Source organism: Bos indicus, chromosome 10, assembly GCF_029378745.1.
Source record: "Bos indicus isolate NIAB-ARS_2022 breed Sahiwal x Tharparkar chromosome 10, NIAB-ARS_B.indTharparkar_mat_pri_1.0, whole genome shotgun sequence".
Taxonomy (NCBI): Eukaryota; Metazoa; Chordata; class Mammalia; order Artiodactyla; family Bovidae; genus Bos; species Bos indicus.
In genome coordinates, this window is record NC_091769.1 from 64,624,683 (window position 1) to 64,650,893 (window position 26,211).

At 43.1% G+C, this 26,211-nt stretch overlaps 1 protein-coding gene across 1 annotated transcript in view; it reads right to left on the bottom strand.

Moving 5' to 3' along the window:
• Positions 1-26,211, bottom strand: part of SQOR (sulfide quinone oxidoreductase) — a 53,881-nt gene that overhangs the window by 1,501 nt on the left and 26,169 nt on the right. The window contains exons 3-9 of the mRNA XM_019968896.2: positions 25,926-26,096; positions 19,361-19,414; positions 15,392-15,586; positions 13,166-13,375; positions 2,452-2,635; positions 739-806; positions 52-230 (exon numbers count right to left, since the gene is read on the bottom strand). Coding sequence (XP_019824455.1) covers positions 52-230; positions 739-806; positions 2,452-2,635; positions 13,166-13,375; positions 15,392-15,586; positions 19,361-19,414; positions 25,926-26,096 — 1,061 coding nt within the window. The remainder of the gene's footprint in view (positions 1-51; positions 231-738; positions 807-2,451; positions 2,636-13,165; positions 13,376-15,391; positions 15,587-19,360; positions 19,415-25,925; positions 26,097-26,211) is intronic.

The window sequence follows — 26,211 nt, forward strand, 5'->3', positions numbered from 1 at the left end:
GCTGTTGCAATCTGCTAACAGGTATGCCTCTCCCCCAGGTGACGTACTTACCTCAGCATCAAATTCCAATACAGGAACGGCATCATGTCAGCCTTCATGAGGTACATGGAAAGTCTCTCTTTGCTCTGGTCAAAAGGGAAGGTTTCCAGGGGCTCAGCGTTGTAGTTAAACTCCGCGAGAATCACACGGTTGTAGCCAGTCACCAGTGGACACGACGTGTAGCCATCATACTGTGATTGAGACAGAGTTGGAAAGCGGCTTTTTTTCATGTGCTATCTAGACACCTTGGCTTCCCAGGTGACTCAGATGGTAAAGAATCTGCCTGACAATGCAGGAGATGCAGGTTCAATACCTGGGTTGGGAAGATCCCCTGGAGACAGAAAGGGCAACCCACTGCAGTATTCTTGCCTGGGAAATTCCATGGATGGAGGAGCCTGGCTGGCTACAGTCCATGGGGTCACAAAAAGTCAGACACAACTGAGCGACCAAACAACAACCACCTAGACATCTTAGAACTTATCATTTACTCTGAGCAGTGGTAATGTTTTCCTTTTTTGTATATTCTACTTTTTGTACAATGAAAATATAGAAATTATATAGCAAGGATATACTAAAGGCAAAAATTGAAGTGCCCGTAATAGAGAAACTAATTAAGAAAGCAGCAAAATTGTGGGAAAAGTTTTCATGAGGAATGGAAGATGCTAAGTTGAGACAGTGATTCTTATAAGGCATACAAACCTTCTTCACTGGTGTTTGATTCTTCATAATCAGAGAAATTGTTCTGTCAAGTATTCCTGACTGGGCAGCTATATAAGAAATGGAAAAGTCAGAAAATCAGAAGTGTCTAGATTTTCCAGGAAAACTAATTTGCGAATAATTTTAACGTGAAGAAGTTAAGAAGGCTCCACATCCCATCCGTCTAGATTGTAACTAGAACACAACTCAACCCAGTGATGGACTGTAGCTTCACCAAGGACCAGACAAACTAACAGGACAGGCTCCTGAGGTGACACAGTGGGAGGCACAAACACACAACCCGAATCTGATCACAGGAAACTACCAGACAATTCTAAACTGTGGTATTTTCCATATAACCAACCAGCACTCTTCAAAAATGTCAATGTCATGTAAGTGAAAAAATAAATGTCAGAGGCTTGTTCTAGATTAAAGAAAACCAAAGAGACATGGCAATCAGTGTGGAGTGTGGCCTTTGGCTCACAGATTTAAGGGGAATTGGGGATGGTGGGAGGAAGAGTGGATAGGCAAAGCTAAAAAGGACATATTTAGAAAAACTGGAGAAATTCACAATGGGTTGTATTGATGATTTCATAATGTAATGTTCAATTTCTTAGACATAAAAATGATCTTGTGGGTATAAAGGAGAAAGTCCTTTTTCTTAGGAGACAGAAGTTGAAGTGTTTGAGGGTGAAGTATCATGATGTCAAAATTTACTTTCAGATGACTTTTAAAAAGGTACATAGAGTGATCAAACAAAATATTCATTTATTGGATAATTATTATATTGGTCACAAAATATGAATAATTGGTTAATACCTGAAGGGTATATGGGTATTCATTGTACTTTCAAAGTTTTCATAGGTTTGAGATTTTTGAAATGAAAAGTTTGGGGGAAATGACTATAAATAATAAGAAGGACATTCAGTGGATTTCCTAGAATGCCTTTCTTAGGTTGATATAGTCAACAAAAGTAACACATGTTCTGTGGGTATGTAATTCACACGAAACGCTCCCATACCCACCGGCAGGGAGGTTCGTGTTTTATAGCATCTAAAAAAGACAGTTCGTGTCTACAGAAAACAGAATCCAAAAGGCAATTCTCTCCATCACTGCTAGAGTGGAACATCGACGTGAAGAATTTAGTTGCCCAGGCTGAGGCCTTAATCGTGTACCAATCAGGGCACTCTTCACTGTATCTGTCTTAACACAGCAATTTTCTGCTCTGCAAGCTTTCATTGACTTGCATGTGTTTTCTGGGGAAACAAATGCTTCCCTAGTTTTACAGTGTTTCAGGCAGAAGAAAAACAGCCAACCTGCCCAGCATCAGCGATGTTCCAAAGAAGACCACGGATGTGAGCACGGTAGTATGAGAAGTTAACAGAATTCTAGAGAGCTGGAAAAGTGGCACCACTCTCTCCAATGTCCCCCTCCCCTGAAAACCACCCCTCTGACCCAGAAAAGGCAGATGAGGTCATGCTACTCTGGTGCAAAGCATTCAACAGATACTGTCTTCTTTACACAACACTAGGTTCATTGACAACACTTCTGTTTTGGGGAGGCCAAAGGCGTTTTTAGGCACAAAAGTTTCTTCATTAATATAATTAGTATATAATGAAATGCTGCTGGTGTCCAAGTTTTGTTTTTGTTATGGCGGTGCCTTAGCAGAAGGCACCCATGCTTTGAGTGAGAAGGGAACATAGCTCAAGGCCTTACCTACGGCGGCAGCGGTCTTTGATGTCGGCAGGTTGGTACAGTCCCCGATCCCAAACACATTTGGGTACCGCTTGTGCTGCAGAGTGTCTTTGTCCACATCCACCCAGCCGGCAGCATCAGCCACAGGACTCGTCTTAAGGACATCTGGTGGGCTCATGGGTGGTGTAACGTGAAGCATTTCATACTGCAAAAAAGGAGAGCATCCAAATGTGTTTGTTCCATTATTTCCATAGCCCCACAGGCTCTGGCCCCGACTCCCTGACACACACATGGACTATGGCTGCACGGAGCACTGTACAGTTAGTGCTCGTACTGGTCCACATGCTTGCCAAGATCCATGCTCCCGTGCAAGGCAGTGATAAAATAACTAACATGGTCTCCTGGTACAGAGTTCATGGGATCCCTTTGGCAGCTGGCATGGGGGAATCTGAAAAACTGGAGTGAACTTCACTAACATTTTGAAAGAACTCATTGATGCTTCTACCTGTTACTGAAATGAAGCGGGTGATGTATCTCAGCTGCTGTCTTCCTGACCCTCGACTGATGACTTGTAAAGTCTGGTTACACCAGGTTTACTCTGCAAAGAGGTTCTCAGAGTGCATAAAACTTGTAAAAACCCATGTTAGGAGCTGATAAGTGAGCACCATTCTCAAATATGAGTCAACTCTCAAAACACGAAAAGGAAACCATCAAACACCAATTTAAGGTGAAATAAAGGCAGCAAGAATATTGGCTAGCACAATGAAGAAGGAGGGGTCTGATTCAGTATTGGGTTTACTGAACTGCGTAGGAGGCAGGATGGATTTTTTTCCCCAAAAAACCTTTATCAAGGAAGGCTACCCTTGGCAATTAGGCACTGACCCAACCTAATCAGTTCTGATGGCTCATGTAACTCTTTTGTTTATGTGATATGCTTGTTTGTTTGTTTACATAATATTTTGTAGTTTATTCTATTTCTTTTAACCAACTCCATCTAGCAATTTCAACTTGATTAAGTGTTCATAAAACATTTCATTACAGTGAAAACTTTAGCATCTTAGGACAATCCTAACCTTGCGATAGTCAACAGCCCCTGATTTTCATAACAAGTTCTGCATCTTCACCAGGGCCTGGGAGTCATGATAGCAGAGGGAGTTAGGGCTGTGACTTATATTTATTCCCACTCTCAGTTATGAGCTTAGTCAGCCTTAAGGTGGAAGAAGTGGAGCGAATGTGCAGTGCTTTGCAAAGTACTCTAGTTGGCTCTCTAGTGGCCTGGGTCCCTGAGGCTGCCTGTTAATTTACATGCAAACTGAGCACATGTCTGCAGGACAGCAGATGGAATAGTCAACAACCATCATCCACCAAATTATTAAGGCCATGTCCGTATTTCTGAAGTTAAGCAGAACTGAGGGCCAAATCTTATTAGCATCATCTCTATCTATTAGAGTTAATATGTGCTTGAATTTCACAAATACACATGAATTTCATACATCTTTTCTAGAAGGGAGGTTAAATATTTCCACATAATCATCATAAAGGGATGACATTTTACTTGAGCAAAAGAACTACTAGGGTCATTTTATAGATTTGTTGGAAATTAATATTGCCATTCAGTTATAGCTTGTTTTTTATCAATTATTTCCATAAACTGAATCTAGTGAATAACATGGTTCTCCTTCATTAACATAAATAACCTATTCAGAGTAGTGGTGTTCAAAATTTTATGTTTATAAAGAAGATCTGTAGAAAATTCAGGTTCCCGGGCCCTACCACCCCAAGATCCCAATCCATTAGGTCTGGGAGAAGAACGGGAATGTGTACTTTAACAACCTCCACCCCAATGATTCTGAAACATGAAACCTGTAGATGACAGTATTAGAAACTCTGGCTTAAAGGAACAGGTTCATTTATAATGAAAAATGAAAATGCTATTACTTAGTCACTTCACCTTTCCTACAAGGAGATGCACTGTACTGGATAATCTCCAAAATCTCTTCTAGTTCTAGGATGCCATGATATAAAACAAGTTCAGATCTCTAAAAACGGGAGACTTGGGCCAGTTCACAAGCTCTCTATGAAGGATCAGAGACTAGAGACTTTGGGTACATTTAATTCTTTACAGGAGTGGTGCTCAGTCCTGATTACACATGAGAATCATTAGGGGAACTTTGGAAACTCCCAATCCTCAATCCAGACCCCAGACCAATTAATCAAAATCTCTGGGAGTTAGACTCAGGCATCAGCATGTTTTGAAAGTCCTCTGGGTGATTGAAATGTGCAGCCAGAGCTGAGAGTCACTGCTCTAAAGCCTTTCGGTAGATTTTTTGAAATTCATATTTTAAACAGTAGAATTAGGTCTGAAGAGAAAATCTAATCTAAAAGCCTATACTTCAAAAGGGACACAAATAATCTTCTTTCTTTATAAACCCTTCAGAAGAACAATCAGTTCAGTTCAGTCGCTCAGTCATGTCCAACTCTTTGCGACCCCATGAATTGCAGCATGCCAGGCCTCCCTGTCCATCACCAACACCAGAAGTTCACTCAGACTCATGTCCATCAAGTCAGTGATGCCATCCAGCCACCTCTGGATGGCTGTCATCCTCTGTCATCCCCTTCTCCTCCTGCCCCCAATCCCTCCCAGCATCAGAGTCTTTTCCAATGAGTCAACTCTTTGCATGAGGTGGCCAAAGTATTGGAGTTTCAGCTTTAGCATCATTCCTTCCAATGAACACCCAGGATGATCTCCTTCAGAATGGACTAGTTGGATCTCCCTGCAGTCCAAGGGACTCTCAAGAGTCTTCTCCAACACCACAGTTCAAAAGCATCAATTCTTCGGTGTTCAACCTTCTTCACAGTCCAACTCTCACATCCATACATGACCACAGGGAAAACCATAGCCTTGACTAGACGGACCTTTGTTGGCAAAGTAATGTCTCTGCTTTTGAATATGCTATCTAAGTTAGTCATATCTAGGTTACTCCTTTCCTTCCAAGGAGTAAGCATCTTTTAATTTCATGGCTGCAGTCACCATCTGCAGTAATTTTGGAGCCCCAAAAAATAAAGTCTGACACTGTTACCCCTGTTTCCCCATTGATTTCCCATGAAGTGATGGGACCAGATGCCATGATCTTTGTTTTCTGAATGTTGAGCTTTAAGCCAACTTTTTCACTCTCCACTTTCACTTTCATCAAGAGGCTTTTTAGTTCCTCTTCACTTTCTGCCATAAGGGTGGTGTCATCTGCATATCTGAGGTTATTGATTATTTCTCCCGGCAATCTTGATTCCAGCTTGTGCTTCTTCCAGTCCAGCATTTCTCATGATGTACTCTGCATATAAGTTAAATAAGGAGGGTGACAATATACTGCCTTGACGTACTCCTTTTCCTATTTGGAACCAGTCTGTTGTTCCACGTCCAGTTCTAACTCTTGCTTCCTGACCTGCATACACATTTCTCATGAGGCAGGTCAGGTGGTCTGGTATTCCCATCTCTTTCAGAATTTTTCACAGTTTACTGTGATCTACACAGTCAAAAGCTTTGGCATAGTCAATAAAGCAGAAATAGATGTTTTCCTGGAACTCTCTTGCTTTTTCCATGATCCAACGGATGTTGGCAATTTGATCTCTGGTTCCTCTGCCTTTTCTAAAACCAGCTTGAACATCAGGAAGTTCACGGTTCACGTATTGCTGAAGCCTGGCTTGGAAGAACAATAACCATTTATTTATCCAAGTCCCTATCTGCAAGCCTCAACTAACCACGGCACAGCAGAGAACCAGAGAGAAAAGGACCTAATAACAAAATTAAGTTCATGCACTCAAGCTCATACACTTGATGCATAAAAATATGCTGTGGGCCCTCACACACCACCCATCTGCTTTTACTTTACATAGAATTTAATGAGTTTGGCTATCTCATTTTCCAGCCAATAAAAAGATTAGAAGTAGCAGTTTTAAAATGCTGGAGCTAGAAGGATCTCCCAGTCACAACTGCCTGACAGCTAGGAAGGAAGAAAACAAGAAAACTACAAAGAGGATGCACACAAAATCAAATAACAGAGTAGATGGACATCCTTTCATAAGAGGATAATTAGCCCTAAACAACCCAGTAGGCCCTAGACACATAACTATATAAGAGCTACTCAAAATGATGACCGTGAGCTGGGGCAAGGAGACAAGCCTGGGACATCCTAGGACACCAGAAAACAAGGAAGTGCTCAAAAATGTAATGGGGACATGTCACAAGGACATTAAGGGCCATTCTGAAAGGGTTCCTGCTGACCCAATCTGGGACAACTTGAGCACCAAAATACTTAAGGACAGAATGAATCATAAACTGAAATGAAAGTATCTGCTGACATATCAATAAACAAGAAATGTCACAGCCATCAGCAATTTCTGGCCTCCAAATACGAATGAGGGCTCCCAAAACTGCAATCCAGTGGATGCAGCCACCCCCCCAACCCCCCCGGTGACTGCTGAGGAGCTGGGGGAATGAAGAAGCAAGGTGAGCAAGGAAACAGGATGGGCCCCAGATAGCTGAGGTGCTCATGAAAGGAATGAATCAGTGAGCCCAGAAGCTTGCATCTTCCCATACACAGAATGCTGAATTCCTTAGCTTGCTACCTGATTTTTGATGTTCAGACTGCTTGCTCCCTTTGTTGAAAACCTGTATATAGCCTGACTTCCCCTCCTGCCTCCACGGAGCAGTTTTCTCAGAGCTACTGCTGTCTGCCTGACTCAGAGTCCTAAACATTCCCACCAAATAAAATAACTCTCTACTTTTAGGTTGTGACTATATAAATTTTTTTTTAAGTGACTATATGTTTTAGTTGACAAACCAGTGGGGGAAAATACAGGCATTCATAAGTTCATCAGTTCAGTTCAGTCGTTCAGTTGTGTCCAATTCTTTGTGATCCCATGAACCGCAGCACGCCAGGCCTCCCTGTCCATCACCAACTCCCAGAGTCTACCCAAACCCATGTCCATTGAGTTGGTGACACCATCCAACCATCTCATCCTCTGTTGTCCCCTTCTCCTCCTGCCCTCAATCTTTCCCAGCATCAGGGTTTTTCAAATGACTCAGCTCTTCCCATCAGGTGGCCAAAGTATTGGAGTTTCAGCTTCAACATCAGTCCTTCCAATGAACACCCAGGACTGATCTCCTTTAGGATGGACTGGTTGCATCTCCTTGCAGTCCAAGGGACTCTCAAGAGTCTTCTCCAACACCACAGTTCAAAAGCATCAATTCTTTGGCAGCTTTCTTCATAGTCCACCTCTCGTATCTATACATGACTCCTAGAAAAACAATAGCTTTGACTAGACAGATGTTTGTTGGCAAAGTAATGTCTCTGCTTTTGAATATGCTATCTAGGTTGGTCATAACTTTCCTTCCAAAGAGTAAGCATCTTTTAATTTAATGGCTGCAACCACCATCTGCAGTGATTTTGGAACCCAGAAAAATAAAGTCAGCCACTGTTTCCCTATCTATTTGCCATGAAGTGATGGGGCTAGATGCCATGATCTTCGTTTTCTGAATGTTGAACTTTAAGCCAACTTTTTCACTCTCCTCTTTCACTTTCATCAAGAGGCTCTTTAGTTCTTCTTCACTTTCTGCTATAAGGGTGGTGTCATCTGCATATCTGAGGTTATTGATATTTCGCCCAGCACTCTTGATTCCAGCTTGTGCTTCTTCCAGCCCAGCATTTCTCATGATGTACTATGCATATAAGTTAAATAAGCAGGGTGACAATATACAGCCTTGACGTACTTCTTTTCCTATTTGGAACCAGTCTGTTGTTCCATGTCCAGTTCTAACTGTTGCTTCCTGACCTGCATACAGGTTTCTCAAGAGGCAGGTCAGGTGGTCTGGTATTCCCATCTCTTTCAGAATTTTCCACCTAAGTTCATACTAATAATTAATTGGGAAGGGAGAGCTTTTGCTGATAGGATGCCAAGAATCTACCAGTACAGGTGGAAGGAATGCTAGACTGGAATATCATTTTGCAACCACCATAGTAAAGACTGGATTAGGCAAAAATCATCAATGGATGCTAAATCTATTGGGAAACTTTAATGAGTAGGGAGTAGGGTGTTTGCATGGTCTTAGAGTGCCCCTGTCCTTATTAGTAGCAAAAAAGAAAAAGAATAATAATTCTCTACAGTGAAGACACTGGACCATATCTGGACTTGTGATCAAAATGAATATCATCAAGGGGCAGATGAGCACTGTGTGCTTTCTAATGTGTTATCCTAGAAAGACATCACTTATGCAGCATTTCAGCCCAAAATGCCGAGCCTGAAACTCATCACCAGGAAACACAGACAAACCCAAAACGAGGACACCCTATTAAAAAATAAAAGTCAGGGAGGGAGCTGTATTATTTCAAAATGCAGGGTCATGGAAGACAGAGAAAGGCTGTAGAAATGTTCCAGATTAAAGGACGCTAAAAATACATGACAATTAAATGCAATACCTGCCTGTAGACCAACTTCTGGAGGACAGGAAGTACTATAATACTATTCATCAATCAACAAAACTTGAATACAAATCATAGATTAAAATATTGTATCCTTGCTAAATTTACTGAATTGATAACTGTAATGTGGTTATATAAGAGAATACTCCTAACTCTTAGGAAAATTATGGTGAAATATTTAGGGGTAAAGGGCCATGACACATAAGGTACATGAGTGTGTGCTAAGTTGCTTCAGTTGTGTCCAACTCTTTGCGAACCTATGAACTGTAGCCCACCAGGCTTCTCTGTCCACGGGATTTTCCAGGCAAGAACACTGGAGAGGGTTGCTATGCCCTCCTCCAGGGGATCTTCCCAACCCTGGAATCAAACACCCATCTCTAGTGTCTCCTGCATTAGCAGGCAGTTTCTTTACCACTTTACCAGCCTGGTGGCTCAGATGGTTAAGAGTCTGCCTACAGTGTGGGAGACCCAGGTTCAATCCCTGGGTTGGGAAGATCCCCTGGAGAAGGAAATGGCAACCCACTCCACTATTCTTGCCTGGAGAATCCCATAGATGGAGGAGCCTGGCAGACTACAGTCTATGGGGTTGCAGGGAGGCGGACAGGACTGAGCAACTTCACTTCTTTACCACTAGCACCACCTGGGAAGCCTGTGATGTACATAACTCACCTTTAAATTCTTTAGGGAAAATATATTACATTACATTATATTTATATATAGAGAGAGAAGCAGTGAAGGCAATGATAAAGCAATGGGGTAAAACTCTGCAACAAGTGAATCTAGGTAAAGGCTATATACAGTTTTCTTTCTACTATTTTTATTTTTGCAACTTCTCTAAGTTTAAGATTATTTCCAAATGAAAGTTTTTTAAAATTATGACCTTGAGTCATTAGCAGCATTTTAAATGATAGTCAGTACACACCAACAACACAAGAGAAGACTCTACACATAGACATCACCATATGGTCAACACCGAAATCAGAGTGATTATATTCTTTGCAGCCAAAGATGGAGAAAACAAGACCGGGAGCTGACTGTAGGTCAGATCATGAACTCCTTATTGCCAAATTCAGACTTAAATTGAAGAAAGTAGGGAAAACCACTAGACCATTCAGGTGTGACCTAAATCAAATCCCTTATGATTATACAGTGGAAGTGAGAAATAGATTTAAGGGACCAGATCTGATAGACAGAGTGCCTGACGAACTATGGACGGAGGTTCGTGACATTGTACAGGAGACAGGGATCAAGACCATCCCCATGGAAAAGAAATGCAAAAAAGCAAAATGGCTGTCTGGGGAGGCTTTACAAATAGCTGTGAAAAGAAGAGAAGCGAAAAGCAAAGGAGAAAAGGAAAGATATAAGCATCTGAATGCAGAGTTCCAAAGAATAGCAAGGAGAGATAAAAAAGCCTTCCTCAGCGATCAATGCAAAGAAATAGATGAAAACAACAGAATGGGAAAGACTAGAGATCTCTTCAAGAAAATTAGAGATACCAAGGGAACATTTCATGCAAAGGTGGGCTCGATAAAGGACAGAAACGGTATGGACCTAACAGAAGCAGAAGATATTAAGAAGAGGTGGCAAGAATACACAGAAGAACTGTACAAAAAAATCTTCATGACCCAGATAATCACGATGGTGTGATCACTCACCTAGAGCCAGACATCCTGGAATGTGAAGTCAAGGGGGCCTTAGAAAGCATCACTACTAACAAAGCTAGTGGAGGTGATGGAATTCCAGTTGAGCTATTCCAAATCCTGAAAGATGATGCTGTGGAAGTGCTGCACTCAATATGCCAGCAAATTTGGAAAACTCAGCAGTGGCCACAGGACTGGAAAACGTCAGTTTTCATTCCAATCCCAAGGAAAGGCAATGCCAAAGAATGCTCAAACTACCGCACAATTGCACTCATCTCACATGCTAGTAAAGTAATGTTCAAAATTCTCCAAGCCAGGCTTCAGCAATATGTAAACCATGAACTTCCAGATGTTCAAGCTGGTTTTAGAAAAGGCAGAGGAACCAGAGATCAAATTGCCAACATCCGCTGGATCATCGAAAAAGCAAGAGAGTTCCAGAAAAACATCTATTTATGCTTTATTGACTCTTCCAAAGCCTTTGACTGTGTGGATCACAATAAACTGTGGAAAATTCTGAAAGAGATGGGAATATCAGATCACCTGACCTACATCTTGAGAAATATGTATGCAGGTCAGGAAGCAACAGTTAGAACTGGAATGGAACAACAGACTGGTTCCAAATAGGAAAAGGAGTACGTCAAGGCTGTATATTGTCACTGTGCTTATTTAACTTATATGCAGAGTACATCATGAGGAACGTTGGGCTGGAAGAAGCACAAGCTGGAATCAAGACTGCTGGGAGAAATATCAATAACCTCAGATATGCAGATGACACCACCCTTCTAGCAGAAAGTGAAGAGGAACTAAAGAGCCTCTTGATGAAAGTGAAAGAGGAGAGTGAAAACGTTGGCTTAAAGCTCAACATTCAAAGAACTAAGATCATGGCATCTGGTCCCATCACTTCATGGGAAATAGATGGGGAAACAGTGGAAACAGTGTCAGACTTTATTTTTGGGGGGGCTCCAAAATCACTGCAGATAGTGATTGCAGCCATGAAATTAAAAGATGCTTACTCCTTGGAAGGAAAGTTATGACCAACCTAGATAGCATATTCAAAAGCAGAGACATTACTTTGCCAACAAAGGTCCATCTAGTCAAGGGTATGGTTTTTCCAGTGGTCATGTATGAATGTGAGAGTTGGACTGTGAAGAAAGCTGAATGCCGAAGAGTTGATGCTTTTGAACTGTGGTGTTGGAGAAGACTCTTGAGAGTCCCTTGGACTGCAAGGAGATCCAACCAGTCCATTCTGAAGGAGATCAGTCCTGGGTGTTCATTGGAAGGAATGATGCTAAAGCTGAAACTCCAATACTTTGGCCACCTCATGCAAAGAGATGACTCATTGGAAAAGACCCTGACGCTGGGAGGGATTGGGGGCAGGAGGAGAAGGGGACGACAGAGGATGAGATGGCTGGATGGCATCACCGACTCCATGGACATGAGTCTGAGTGAACTCCTGGTGTTGGTGATGGAGAGGGAGGCCTGGCGTGCTGCGATTCATGGGGTCACAAAGAGTCGGACATGACTGAGCACATGAACTGAACTGAACTGAACTGACATACCATTTAAGAATGGAAAGATGTAGGCAATACATTTTAGAGAGAGCTTCCAATAAAAAGCTTAAACTGTGAAGTTCTGATGTTTAGAAAATTAATCTTTGGCTCACTTCAAAATTTCCATTTATGGAATCCTTCATTCCTCTAAAAAGGCTGGATGAATGAAATGTGACTGTGTACTGTTTCCTCACTGCTAACAGCTCTTGCCAAAATGATATAAACAAATGATGCTTCTCTGCATCTTCTTTGGATGCCTTTACATCTTGTTCTTAATGTACTATTCCCACTTCACAGAAGAAACAGATGCACAGAAGCCAAGCCCACATACAAAGACTAGATCTCTCCAAGTAGGATGTGGCTCTGCCAGATCTTTCAAGGATTTGTAAGCATTTCCTTTGATGCACAGGTATGAGATGTTTAAAGACATCCTCTTTCACAGGTAAAAGATATCCATCATTCCTGAACTACCCACAAGCAGGCCTGGCTGTCACAAACCATGAATGGAGACAATCACTATATCCTGCACTTAAGAAGCCCTTCCTGAACTCTAGGCAACTAAAGTTGTGAAATGTTTCTGGCTGCCTCAAATGACTCCGTGCCAAAAATACAGACACAAAACAGGATAAAAATTCACTTGGTACCAGTATATGAAGGCTTCTCTGGTGGCCCAGTGGTAAAGAATCTGCCTGCCAAGTAGGAGATGTGGGTTTGATCCCTGGGTCGGGATGATCCACTGCAGAAGGAAATGACAACCCACTCCAGTATTCTTGCCTGGAAAATCCCATGGACAGAGAAGCCTGGTGAACCACAGTGCATGTGTCACAAAGAGTCAGACACGACTGAGAGACTAACAACAACAGTAGATGAACCCTCCTCATCTCCCATGGACACAACCTCTTATCTCTTCCTCTTCCCCATTTGGCTCCACCTTTTCCCATCACAACCTTAAGATGCTCATTGTAACCAGCCTCCCAAGCACAGGACAATGATGGACAAAAAAGTGGGGCCCTCAGTGTCGCCTGCGTCCATGGCACTGCTCAGCTGATAGCTTCGCCTCCACACTCACTGAAATCACTTGGGTCTCTCCAGGTTTGTCCAGATTCTCAAAAACAGCCTCTTGCTTATCAGCTCGGACTTCAATGAGATTTTGCTTGTAGTTAACGGTGAGGGCCCTCTCCTGGATAATCTTCTGTAGGGCATCTGCATACTTCTTGACCCCAAAAATGGCTCCAAGAGAAGTGTTGAAAATGATATTGGCCTTGGGTCGCTTTCCAGTCTGAAAAAAAGAAAAACATAGAAACAATCAACATCAAAGCATTTACTCCAACCACCCTTTTTTTTTAACCTAGACAAGCCTTAAAACCCTCCAGAGACCTCATCAGCTTTCTCCATCACTATGCACTGGTGGGATGAGGTGTGGATCACAGCCTCCTCCTCCTTTAATCTTCCATCAATGACACAGCACCTCAGTCCAACTTGATTCAGGGGCTGAGGTGGACCCTGTTCAGTGAGGTCCAGAGATGAAAGTCAGGTCCAAGGGAACATATACCTGAATTGTTTATTCATGTGTTCATTTGTTAATTCACTCAGTAAACATTTAATGAGGTCCTAGAGTTGACCAGGTACTATTCTAAGTGCTCCACATTCGCTGGATCATAGAAAACACAAGAGAGTTCCAGAAAAACACCTACTTCTGCTTTATTGACTATGCCAAAGCCTTTCTTCAAGAGATGGGAATACCTGACCACCTTTACCTGCCTCCTAAGAGATCTGTATCCAGGTCAAAAAGCAACAGTTAGAACCGGACATGGAACAACAGACTGGTTCCAAATTGGGAAAGGAGTACATCAGGGCTGTATATTATCACCCTGCTTATTTAACTTATATGCAGAGTACATCAAGAGAAATGCCAGCCTGGATGAAGCACAAGATGGAATCAAGATTGCTGGGAGAAATATCAATAACCTCAGATACACAGATGACACCACCCTTGTGGCAGAAAGTGAAGAGGAACTAAAAAGCCTCTTGATGCAAGTCAAAGAGGAGAGTAAAAAAGCTGGCTTAAAACTCAACATTCAAAAAAACAAAGATCATGGCACCCAGTCTCATCACTTCATTGCAAATAGATGGGGAAACAATGGAAACAGTGGCTGACTTTATTTTTCTGGGCTCCAAAATCACTGCAGATGGTGATTGCAGTCGTGAAATTAAAGGATGCTTATTCCTTGGAAGAAAAGCTATGACCAACTGAGACAGCATATTAAAAAGCAGAGACATTACTTTGCCAACAAAGGTCCCTCTAGTCAAAGCTATGGTTTTCCAGTGGTCATGTGCAGATATGAGAGGTGGACCATAAAGAAGGCTGAGTGCCGAAGAACTGATGCTTTTGAACTGTGGTGTTGGGAAAGACTCTTGAGAGTCCCTTGGACTGCAAGGAGATCAAACCAGTCAATCCTAAAAGAAATCAGTCCTGAATATTCACTGGAAGTACTGGTGCTAAAGCTGAAGCTTTGGCCCCATGATGTGAAAAACTGACTCATTTGAAAAGAACCTGATGCTGGGAAAGATTGAAGGCAGGAGGAGAAGGGGATGACAGAGGATGAGATGGTTGGATGGCATCACCGGCTCAATGGATATGAGTTTGAGCAAGCTCTGGGAGTTGGTGATGGATAGGGAGGACCAGCATGCTGCAGTCCATGAGGTAGCAAAGAGTTGGACATGACTGAGTGACTGAACTGATAGTATGATTATAACCATGTTAAAAAATAGGGAAAACAATGGAAGTACATATCAAATTGATAACAGTAGCTATACCAAAGCAATTGGATTATGAATGACATCTTTCTTCTATTTTGCAAACTTTCAGTTACATAATTTTATACATGTGAAATAAAAAATAAAAATTGATGCTTTCCAATTGTGGTGCTGAAAAAGACTCTCAAGAGTCCCTTGGACAGCAAGGAGATCAAAGCAGTCAATCTTAAAAGAAATCAACCCTGAAAATTTACTGGAAGGACTGAGGCTGACGCTGAAGCTCCAATACTTTGGAGAAGTGAGCAGCAGAGGAAGAGATTGTCAGAGAGCATCATTTACTCCATGGATATGAATTTGAGCAAACTCCAGGAGATAGTGGAGGACACGGAAGCCTGGTGTGCTGCAGTCCATGGGGTTGCAGAGTCGGACACGACTTAGTGACTGAACTACTAAATTTAGAAACAAAAATGGTATTTTGACATGGATAAAAATAATATCACTTCTTCCCTCCTTGCCCATCCCTGGAAAGGAAGCATACCTTCCTGAAATAGGCTTCTGATAAGTACATGATCTTCTGCGGGGCCCCGGCGCACTTCACTGGAGTGTTAGGGAAGGTAAAGATGGCATTGCCTTCCTTGAAGTCCTGCAGAGCTTTCCATGTCTTCTCCACTGTCCTCACTGAGTAATTGGACCCTATTTTGGGATGGGCAAAACCTTCAGGGAGGCCTTTGATCTGCAACAAAGCACACAAAGAAATTATTATTTAACAAAAGTGAAAATGGAATCTGTGTTTAGAATCCTTCTTGGCTGTCATTTCTACCACCTCTCATGTATTTCAGCACAATTTTGAGCCTCCTGGACTCACACACAGTGGTGCTAGCAGGTGAGTGAGGGGTCTGCTAATCCCAGAGCTGTGGGGCCTGCAGTCATCTGCCAAAGTGGAGAACGGGCAAGGCTGAAGGGAAACCCTGGGCCTCTGTGGCCTGGAGACCAGAATTTGAACCTCTCTTCCCATCATCAGAGTGAGGACAAGAAGCCAGCCTTACTTCCTTTGTGGAGAACAAGTTTTCTTATTAGGAGGGAGAAGAACAACAGGCAGAACCAAGAGCCACACTATCAGCAATAACAAAATTAAATTACCCTGTATAAGGTTGGACCAGGCCAAGCGCTTAATAAAAGCAGCAAAGGCAGGAAATTAAAAGCATGGACTTGAGAACCTACAGACTCCAGTTTGAGTCCTAGCTCTTCCATTTACAAGCACTGTGATCCCCAGTAAATGGCCCAGTAAATCAGGCAGTGGGTCTCAAGTGTGGTCCCCAAAATAGCACCACATGGGAACTTGTTATAAATACAGATTACCAGACCCTAGCTCAAACTCACTGGATCAGAAACTCAGAGACAAGCCCAGAAATCTGTTTTAACAGGCCCTCCAGGTAATTCTGATGCTCACTGAAACGCTTATGTTCATCATCTGTGATATGGGGATAAAAGTAACTGCTCTGTAGGATTGCTGGCAAGAATAAAGAGACCACGGTATAAGACGACTAGAAAAATGGCACGTGTATGGTACTTGCTCTGTACACGTCAGCGTATTCCTGTCAGGAAGATTAACTGGGTCCTTCTCTTAAATGTGAGAAGGTTCATATAACACCATGGAGATGGGAATGAGTGAGTTAAGAGACTCAAGGATGATCAGAGAACCATCAAAAACAGTCTCAAGATGAGCAGTCTTTCAAAACCTCTCCAGGCTGAAGGGCACCCACTCGTGACTCATGGAATCACCCAACACCTATTCCTCAAGTCTCAGGGAAAGAGTCCTGTGGTCTCCTCCATTACATGTTAACAGCCAAGTATTCCTCTGATTGTTAACCATATCTTCTGCTACAGTTTAAGTAGCTGTAATATTAGCAGTCTCAACAACAGTAACCACTTACTATTATAAAATCACCCTGCATTTTAATGTTTCTGCCGTCTCACGTCTATGTTAATATTCACTCCACTCACTACAGCCCCTCTGAGGGAGGGGATGGAATATTACTGACCCACAGATAAAGATGAGGAAACAAGGTTGAGAGACCTACCTAGACTCTTATACAACTAGATACTGAGGCCCCGCCCACTGCCTGCGGCCCTTCCCACAGGACCTCCCTGCTTTCCAGCTCCCAAAGCAAAACTCAGGATCCAGGAGATATATAGCCAATCTGTCTTCATCATATTTCTCTAGTCTGAAGAAGCCGTTATCAAGGAAAACGGTGCCATAAAGTAGTAACCAAGTTCCTTTCAAGGAGAGTTGTTCCTAAAGGGCAGTTTATGACACCACTGAATCCAAGGTGCTTCCCTGGGAACCCAGAAGCAGAAGGAGCAGGAAAGTCTAAGAAAGAGATGAGATCTGACCCCCACTCTGTGGGGAGCTGTGGACCATCCTACCACACTGAGAAGACCAGAGAGCAGGACATGGCACTGCGGAGATTCACCGGGAGCTAGTGGGGGAAGAGGCAGAGGCAGCTGGTCAGAGAGAAGCTGCTCACATTCAACAAAACCCAGATCAGAGATCAGTCCTTCTGGAGGCCCAACAGCATCCTGCCCCCGAGATCCACACACCTTGGCATCCTCATCAAAGCCATCTCTCCTTTGTTTACACTAACCTGGGTAGTTTTCTAGTATCTCCAAGACTGCTAAGTAACACAGTAGCCCTGGAAACATTACTCATATCCTCTTAGCCTCGGTTTCTTTATCTATCAAAGAGAAGATAAAAAATTTCTACCTCGCAAGCAGTCATGAGGAATCAATATTAGATTCTTAGCATAGTCTCTGGCACATGGTAGAGACTCCATAATAACAGCTCCTTTTAAATATTATTGTTTCTTGGTTTACTGCAAGAGGGTGCAAGCACTCTCAGCACTGGTGTATTCAGACAGTTCTCACACAGCGAGCCATCAGGGTGCCATGACCATAGAGATAGGCTACCTTTGTTAAGTCGACGCTGGTGGACCTTTTGAAGAGGCATGGACTTCCCAGAAACTATCACTGGCACCTTTCTCCATACAGTCCTCCATGGTTTACTGTTTATATGAGGCTCATGACCCATGGCACCAAACTCATCACAACCTCCACACTAATCCATGGCTTGTTTAAACCTTCACAGACCAGGTCCCATGTCATTCCTTCTATTTCCTACACTGGGCATGTCCCTATTCTGGTTTTTAATCCAGAAACACACATCAAACACCCTGCAGATGCAACTCAGATGAGGCCCTCATCTAAACCACTTTCCTGAAATTTCTGACCTGGTTATCACAATGCTTTATGTGCTTCAACTACTTATTCATATTCCCCAAGAAGCTTCTGGAAATCATAATTACTAACTCACTCTATTATGCTTTAGGAAAATAAATTTGAATCTCACAAACTGTCAGAGGGCATCTGGCTCCCTAGCTCACTGAAAAGTGAGGTCTAAGGAACTGCTGGGGCAGCATTTATATTGTGTCAGTCACTTTTTACCAAAAACCCAGCCTCTATACAACAAAACTTAGACATCCCTTCAGCGCCTGATAAGCTAACTGCCAGTATTCTACCCTTAAAGTCTGCTTAAGAATTCACAATCTAAATCTTACTTTCAAAGGAAATACAACCAACTCAGTCCTACAGAGAAAGGTAGTTTTCTTGTAAGTGTGGGAAAGGCTGCTGTTTTCTAAGAATTACCATCAGGCCCTGGATATGTTGAACTCTGATTAAAGCCTAAAGCTAGAACATATCATGATCACTGACAGAATCTTAGAGAAGACTTTCTTAAAACCATAAAAAGGCTGCTGAGAAATAAAACTGAAAGAGGATTTCTTAATACTCTTTCTTGTTCAAATGAGTATAAAACAACTAAATGCAGTTTTGATCATAGCATAAGTAGGCCAATATAACATACTTATGTACGCATGCTCAGTTGTGTCTGACTCTTTGTGACCCCCATGGACTGTAGCCCACCAGTCTCCTCCGTCCATATCATTTTCCAGGCAAGAACACTGGAGGAGGTTGCCATTTCCTACTCCAGGTGATCTTCCCAACCCAGGAATCAAACCCATATCTCATGCATCTTCCACACTGGCAGTGGATTCTTTACCACTGAGCCACCTGGGAAGCCCATGACATAGTAATAGAAGTAGCTTAAAACAGTACGTTCTCAGACTTCCTGGTGGCACAGTAGATGGGAATCCACCTGCCAATGTAGGAGACATGGGTTTGATCCTTGGTCTGGAAAGATTCCACATACCACAGAGCAACTATTCCTGTGCACCACAACTATCAAGCCTGTGCTCTAGAGTCTGTGATCCACAACTACTGAAACCTGTGCACCCTAGAACCCATGCTCCGCAATAAGAGAAGCCACTGCGATGAGAAGCCCATGCGCTGCAACTGGAGAGTAGCCTCTGCTCATCATAACTAGAGAAAGCCGGTGCAAAAGCAACAAAGACCCAGCAGAGCCAAAAATAAATTAAAAAAAATTTTTAAGTACCTTCTCATAGTCCAGCTGGATTCCAAGAGCAATGATAAGATATTTGTAGGAGATCTGCAACACAAACAATGACATTTTAGACCAAGACCCAAAAAGTGGCAGCCCCAGAACTGACTCAGACCCCAGACATGAGTAGCCCCTACTGCGTCTCCATCTTGTCACATGATGACGTGGGGCTGCGGATGGTGGGCAGGCCAGCGGGCAGGGATGAACACTCCAGTGTGCCATTATGCCCACCTCTCTGCTGCCCGTTCTCTGCCGCCTCACATGTCAGTGCTTCACAAATATATAACACGCCTGGCTTCTGGGAGCTTGAGATACCTGTACTTTTACACAGTGGAGCACAACAGAAAAGAGACCACAGTTATTTGTGTTAACACTGTTTCATGCCATCATTGACTCGATGGATATGAGTTTGAGCAAGCTCTGGGAGTTGGTGATGGACAGGAAAGCCTGGCGTGCTACAGTCCATGGGGTCGCAAAGAGTTGGACATGACTGAGCAACTGAACTGACTGTTTCATGTTGAAGGCTGACAATCAACTTTCTTTAAAAGTTAACCTGTAAGTCCCACCTATAGGGTAATGTGTGAATCTCAGGCCAATCTGTCCTACTGGTATAGACTGGATCAACAGCATAACTGAGAAACTGCTCTTTTGAGGGACACTGAAAAAGATGTGATAGAACCTACCTGATCCTACTGAACGAGCTGTTTGGAATTTAAAACTCTTCTCTTTAAATATGGGCATTGTGCTCATCCATGCTGAGGGCAAAAGTATCCATACTTATTATGATGGAAATGTGGGTTCTGGATCAGGAGGAAGACAAACTGAAGTACAAAAATGTAAGCAAAAATGATATAAAGTAAAGGGACTTGCCTACAGAACTGGAGAACGACAGCAGTGAATGTGGGAGCCCAGCCTGTGGCCACAGGTGGTGACTGCCACAGCCTTTTAGAGAAGGCTGGATAGGTGAAGAGGTGGATGGTTGGTTTCAGTTGCTTGTGAAAAACACAAGTAGAGAAGCAGAGCGGCCAGCTTGGCAGATCACAGTGGAAGAGAGGGGCCTCCGAGACCTGAAAGAGCTTGGCTTGGGCTGGGGAGCCAAGGGGAGCAAGTCGCTGAAGAGGTCCTGCCCTAGGAGACTCGGCTCCAAGGTCACCTCCACTGTGTGACCTGCCTATGACTCAGTCCCCCTCCCTGCTGGCCCCTCCCGGCAGCTCCCTCAGCACAGTGGACTGAATGCTTTTTAGCCCTTGTGTTATTCAGCAGCAATGTCCTCCTCACTACACTCAACACTCCTAGAGGATAAAGGTTATATCTTATTCCTTATAGTCCTAGAATCTAACACAAGACACTAAAGTGAGGAAGTCTGTAATATTTGTTGGATGAATGGATAGGTAGATGGTTGATTTCGGCTGCTTGTGAAAAATACAATCTATCAAAGTGGACAGATAATAGATACATCTTCAACTGTATGATTTGCCCACCCATAGAGACCGAGTGCCCTTAAATTCCTTGTTCTGTAGGAAAGTGTACCAGGCTCATTAAATGGTTGAGTGAACTCCTCAGGATGTAAGGTCAGAGATGGCATAGGATCTGGGGTTCCTGACCCACAGGTAAGACATGTGAGCACTGTAAAGAAAAGCTTTTGGTTTGTGCATGCATTGATGGTTCTATTAGAGCATAATATTGATTATTTTTATGGACTAATAATATACAAGCTTAAGATTATGAAAAAAATAAGGGAGAATAAATCCTAAAGTAGCAAAGTACAAAAGAACACTTCATGTATTTTGAATGAGTTCAAGCTTCTAGGCCAGATGATCTAAACTCTAAGGAATTACAAAACCTTGTAAACAAAACTTCTGAGCAGTTTCAGAGAACAGTGCAGACCTTGCCAAAAGGCTAAATATGGACAAGTGTTTTGTAATTTTATATGAGGGGGTGGGCAGAGAAGGCAATGGCATCCCACTCCAGTACTCTTGCCTGGAAAATCCCATGAACGGAAGAGCCTGGTAGGCTGCAGTCCACGGGGTCGCTAGAGTTGGACACGACCGAGTGACTTCACTTTCACTTTTTACTTTCATGCATTGGAGAAGGCAATGGCAACCCACTCCAGTGTTCTTGCCTGGAGAATCCCAGGGACGGGGAAGCCTGGTGGGCTGCCGTCTATGGGGTCGCACAGAGTCGGACACGACTGAAGCGACTTAGCAGCAGCAGCAGCAGCATGACGGGGTGGGAGAGGTAAATTATGACACTAATAATTTAGTAAACAAGATGTTTATGCACTTCAAAATTCCAGGCTCATCTAACAAAATGATGTCTCATAATAATTTAGAAAAAGAAGGACATCAGCAAGTGTTTGCAGACTGCAAACCTGCTTCCCATCAGTCGGCAGTCAAGAACTCTGTGAGCAGAGTGGATACTCAATAAATATTTCCTTTTCCTTTTTTTTCCCATATACTCTTTTTTCCTTTTTTTTTTTTTTTTTAATTAACTTTTTGGTTGCACCACACAGCATGTCAGATCTTAGTTTCCTGATTAAAGATCAAGCCCACACCCCCTGCAGTGGAGGCATGGAGTCTTAACCACTGGACCATTGGGTAAGTCCCTCATGTATTCTTTAAAAAGTAATAACAGCCACATTTCTTAAGCATTCACTTTGTACAAGGCACTGTCCTGACTATTTTACATGTTTTAATTCATTTAAGCCTCACAACAACCCAGTGAAGTAGGTATTAGTACCACTTTACAGATGAAGAAATTGAGGTACAACTTGATCACAAAGATTGACTCAACACCTTCTATGTGACAGATATTATGCTAAGTCCTGGAGACAGAACACCGAACAAGAAAGGCCCAGTTCCTACCCCTCCAGGAATTCAGTCTAGTGGGCAAGACATACGCCAACAGATAGCCACACAGACAATTACTAAACCACAGAGTGCTGGGATGGCAAGTCTAGAGGGAAGGCCATGTCTAAGATAAAGATCAGTAGGAGTTAGCCAGAGGAAGAGGTTAAAGCAGCCTGTGCACATGTACCAGGGAAGAAGGCGGCTGAGGCGTCTGAGGAGAGAAGAGGCCAGTGTGCTGGAGCAGGAACAAGGAACAGAACCAGGTTAAGTCTGGAGAAGGAGCAAGGATCCATGTACACACTGGGCCTGTGGAACACACTCCAAACAGACAGACCCCTGGGGCGGGAAGAGTCGGAGACACACTGGGTCTGGACTGCAGCAGTGCCCTCGCATTGTGGACAGGATAGGAAAGTGTAAACAAATGATGGAAACGAGTATGTAAATTGTTTAATATTTCAAAAGAATACTGATTGATTCATGTATGCTAGGAAAAAAGTTCTCTAGGGACATGTTAAAGAATTCAAACCTTGAACTTAAATGAACCCATCATGGATAAAGGCAAGGAAAAACTGCTAACTGGATGACAGAATCACAAATGTAAAAGATCCAGGCAAGCTGGGAGGATGAACCAAAAGCAAGAAGATGAGACATGATATGTAGATTTCTGATACTTGGCTATGGAATAGAAAGTGAAAAGTGAAAGCCGCTCAGTCATGTCCGACTCTTTGCAACCCCATGGACTATACAGTCCACGGAATTCTCTAGGCCAGAATACTGGAGTGGGTAGCCTTTCCCTTCTCCAGGGGATTTTCCCAACCCAGGGACTGAACCCAGATCTCCCGCGTTGCAGGCAGATTCTTTACCAGCTGAGCCACAAGGGAAGCCCTGGTTCTGGAATACTTTTGCTTAAAAAATCCTGGACAAAAGTCTCACCAGTTTATGTACCACCTTATTCCTTAGCGCTAACAAAGCACTGCAACTCTCCCAAGCGTCTAGACCAGAGTCTAAGCAGGGTTCAGAAGTGAGGGCGCCTCCCAGTACCTCTCATTCTCAAGAGGTGAGACAAGTTTATGTTCCTTAAGATACAAACAAAGCCAATCACAGAGGTACTGAGCTACTCTTGCAGTGCAGAGGGGTCTGACTAGGAGGCAGGCACTGCTGTACCAAAGAGGTGATGTGTCTTCAAACATACAGGTCTGCTGGTCCCTTGAACTGGCAGCAGACTGGTGAGAAAAAGCAGCCCCAAAGCTCAATCTTGTGAACTGAAAACAGTCTTGTGTTTAATTCAGTCTGTTCTCCTGGAGATGTTGGGGAAAATAAGGAAGTTTATCAACATGGGAAAAACAATATATAAAGAATATAGAAATTTTTTAATTTAATGTAAATAAATGTATATTTATTTGTATATACATATACAAATATATTTATATTTATATATACATATATATTTGTATGTTTGTATATTTATATACATGCATATAAATATGTATGTTTATATATTTGCATATTTATATATACACACATATATATAAATATGTCTATATTTTAGGATGGGGGATGCCTGACTCGACAGTAGATCATGTGAATAAAAGGCCCATGGTCTCTAGGCCAGCATGAATCAACACTGAGAAATGTCACTGGCAAACGCTAGCTTGGGCTCTAGCCAGCTGTTGAAGAGAATGGTCCCACACTATTCTGGGCTGTTCTGTAGCATTGGTTACTCTCCCAGACACCTACTGGGGCCATGGATCTCAGAGTACTAACAAGCCAGATGATGTCCAATGCAGGATAAAGAGGGTAGGAAGGGGATTGGAGCCCATGAGATCTGAGGAAAGTGGGGACAGGAGGAAAAGTCTACCTGAGAAGAAGACAGACACAGAATCTGAGAGCAACTTTCAAATAGCTGGAGGGTTTCTCCACTGAAAAGAAAGAAGACCTTCTCTCCCACACTACAGGAAGAATAAGGAATAAGAAAAGTACTATGGCCACTAACACCTTAGAGGCCAAAAACAAAACAGAAAAGACGTTACAGGAAGGTGGGTTCTGACTCATTAAAGGAAGAACTTTCATATAACCTGTCTGCCTAAAAAAATGAAAGAAGAGTGCTAACTTTCAGAGAAGTGGGACACGTAAATACTGCTGCTGCTGCTGCTGCTAAGTCGCTTCAGTCGTGTCCGACTCAGTGCGACCCCATAGACGGCAGCCCACCAGGCTCCTCTGTCCCTGGATTCTCCAGGCAAGAACACTGGAGTGGGTTGCCATTTCTTTCTCCAATGCATGAAAGTGAAAAGTGAAAGTGAAGTCGCTGAGTTGTGTCCGACTCTTCACAACCCCATAGCCTACCAGGCTCCTCCGTCCTCTACCAGGCAAGAGTACTGGAGTGGGTTGCCATTTCCTTCTCTAACCCACTTTAAATTCAACCCCATGACCCCTGTGCCCAAGTCCAAGTAACTCAGCTCTATTTTTTAATTAACATTCATCACCTTCTAACACACTATATAACTTACTTATTACGATTATTGTTTATTGTATGTCTTCCTCCACTAGAATACAAAATCCTGAACAATAAAGATATTTGTCTGTTTTGGTTCACTTGTATATCCTTAAAACTGTATACACAGGTTATAATAATGCTTAATATAAATAAATACTGAGGGAGGAAGGAAGAAAGGACGAACAGAAGCTAGGCAGATAATCTTGATCAGGGTTCAGGGAAAGGCTACAAAAAATCTCTGTACTCCTTGAAATTTAATGCAAAATTAGGCACTTATATGCATTCTGTAGAGCAGGGTAAGGTCCTGCTTGGAAAGATCCATGACCTAAGGAAAGGCTGAGAATGCCTGCAGCAAATGGTCCCTGCTTAGAGCAAGAGATTAGAGCTGAAAGATTTCTACCAACTCTGATTCTACAGTTCTGTGAAAATGCTGGAGTGCCCAGTTTGGAGGGATATGAATCAGAGTATTAAGGCCAATAACACCCTGAGGGCCCAAGAGCCACCAGACCCTGGGACAGGCCGGGGACAGCATGGCGGCTGTCCCGGGCTCAGCAGCAGATGAGGGAACAGGATGGCTTCTGAGCCTGTCTTCTCACCATCCTGCCCTCATCCCCTCAGTCAAACCCAGGGGCTGCAGCTGCTGAAAAGTTGGGATTGAAGTATGGTGGGGATGGGAGGAGACGTCTATGGTGCTGAGCAATTGTGACCCTCAAGCTGCAGCAGCAGCAATTCTTAGCCCTCACACCAACCGCAGTCACACGGCAGAGCACCCACTAGTGTGACCGAGACGGATACTCTCCAACATCCCCTTCCTCTGCAGGGCCATCTGTCAGGTGGAGAGGCCCACTGCTTCAAAGGAAAAAGGAGTGAGGTACCTGGTATTTTAACACAGAGCAATAGTGTCTGTTCAATAAGAATTCAGGTACATGATACTGTAGTAAGCAACAGGGCAAACTGGTTTTCAACGAGTGCTTGTCTTCATTGTTCATTTATTAATTCAGCTTCACTCAGTCCTTCCATCTATCCCATCCTCCTTTCCCCACACCCGTCCCATCTCACACAGTATTCAGCACACACACACACACACACACACACACACACACACACACACACACAGAGATACCCCACCCTCTCACCACGAAGCTGTCCATTTTGATACAATGTGCATTCACTTAAACCCTCAGGTTAACAAAAGCCAAAGGACTCCAGTGGTTACCTTCTTGTCATCATCTGTGTGGATGCAGTTCTTGTCTGGATTCAGATCAACCACCCTAGCTTTGATCCACTCCACACCAGATGGAATCACATTTGCTGTGGGACGGCCAGATGAGGATAATGGTTTGGCACCAGCACCCACCAGGGTCCAGATGGGCTGGTAGAAATGTGTCTAAAAAACAAAGTATTTGGAGATTCATTACAAGGTGAGACTGATCAAAAGAGTCATAGCTAAAGGTACATGAGCTAGACTCTCCCAATTCCTCCCTCCTGACCCTTGAAGCATC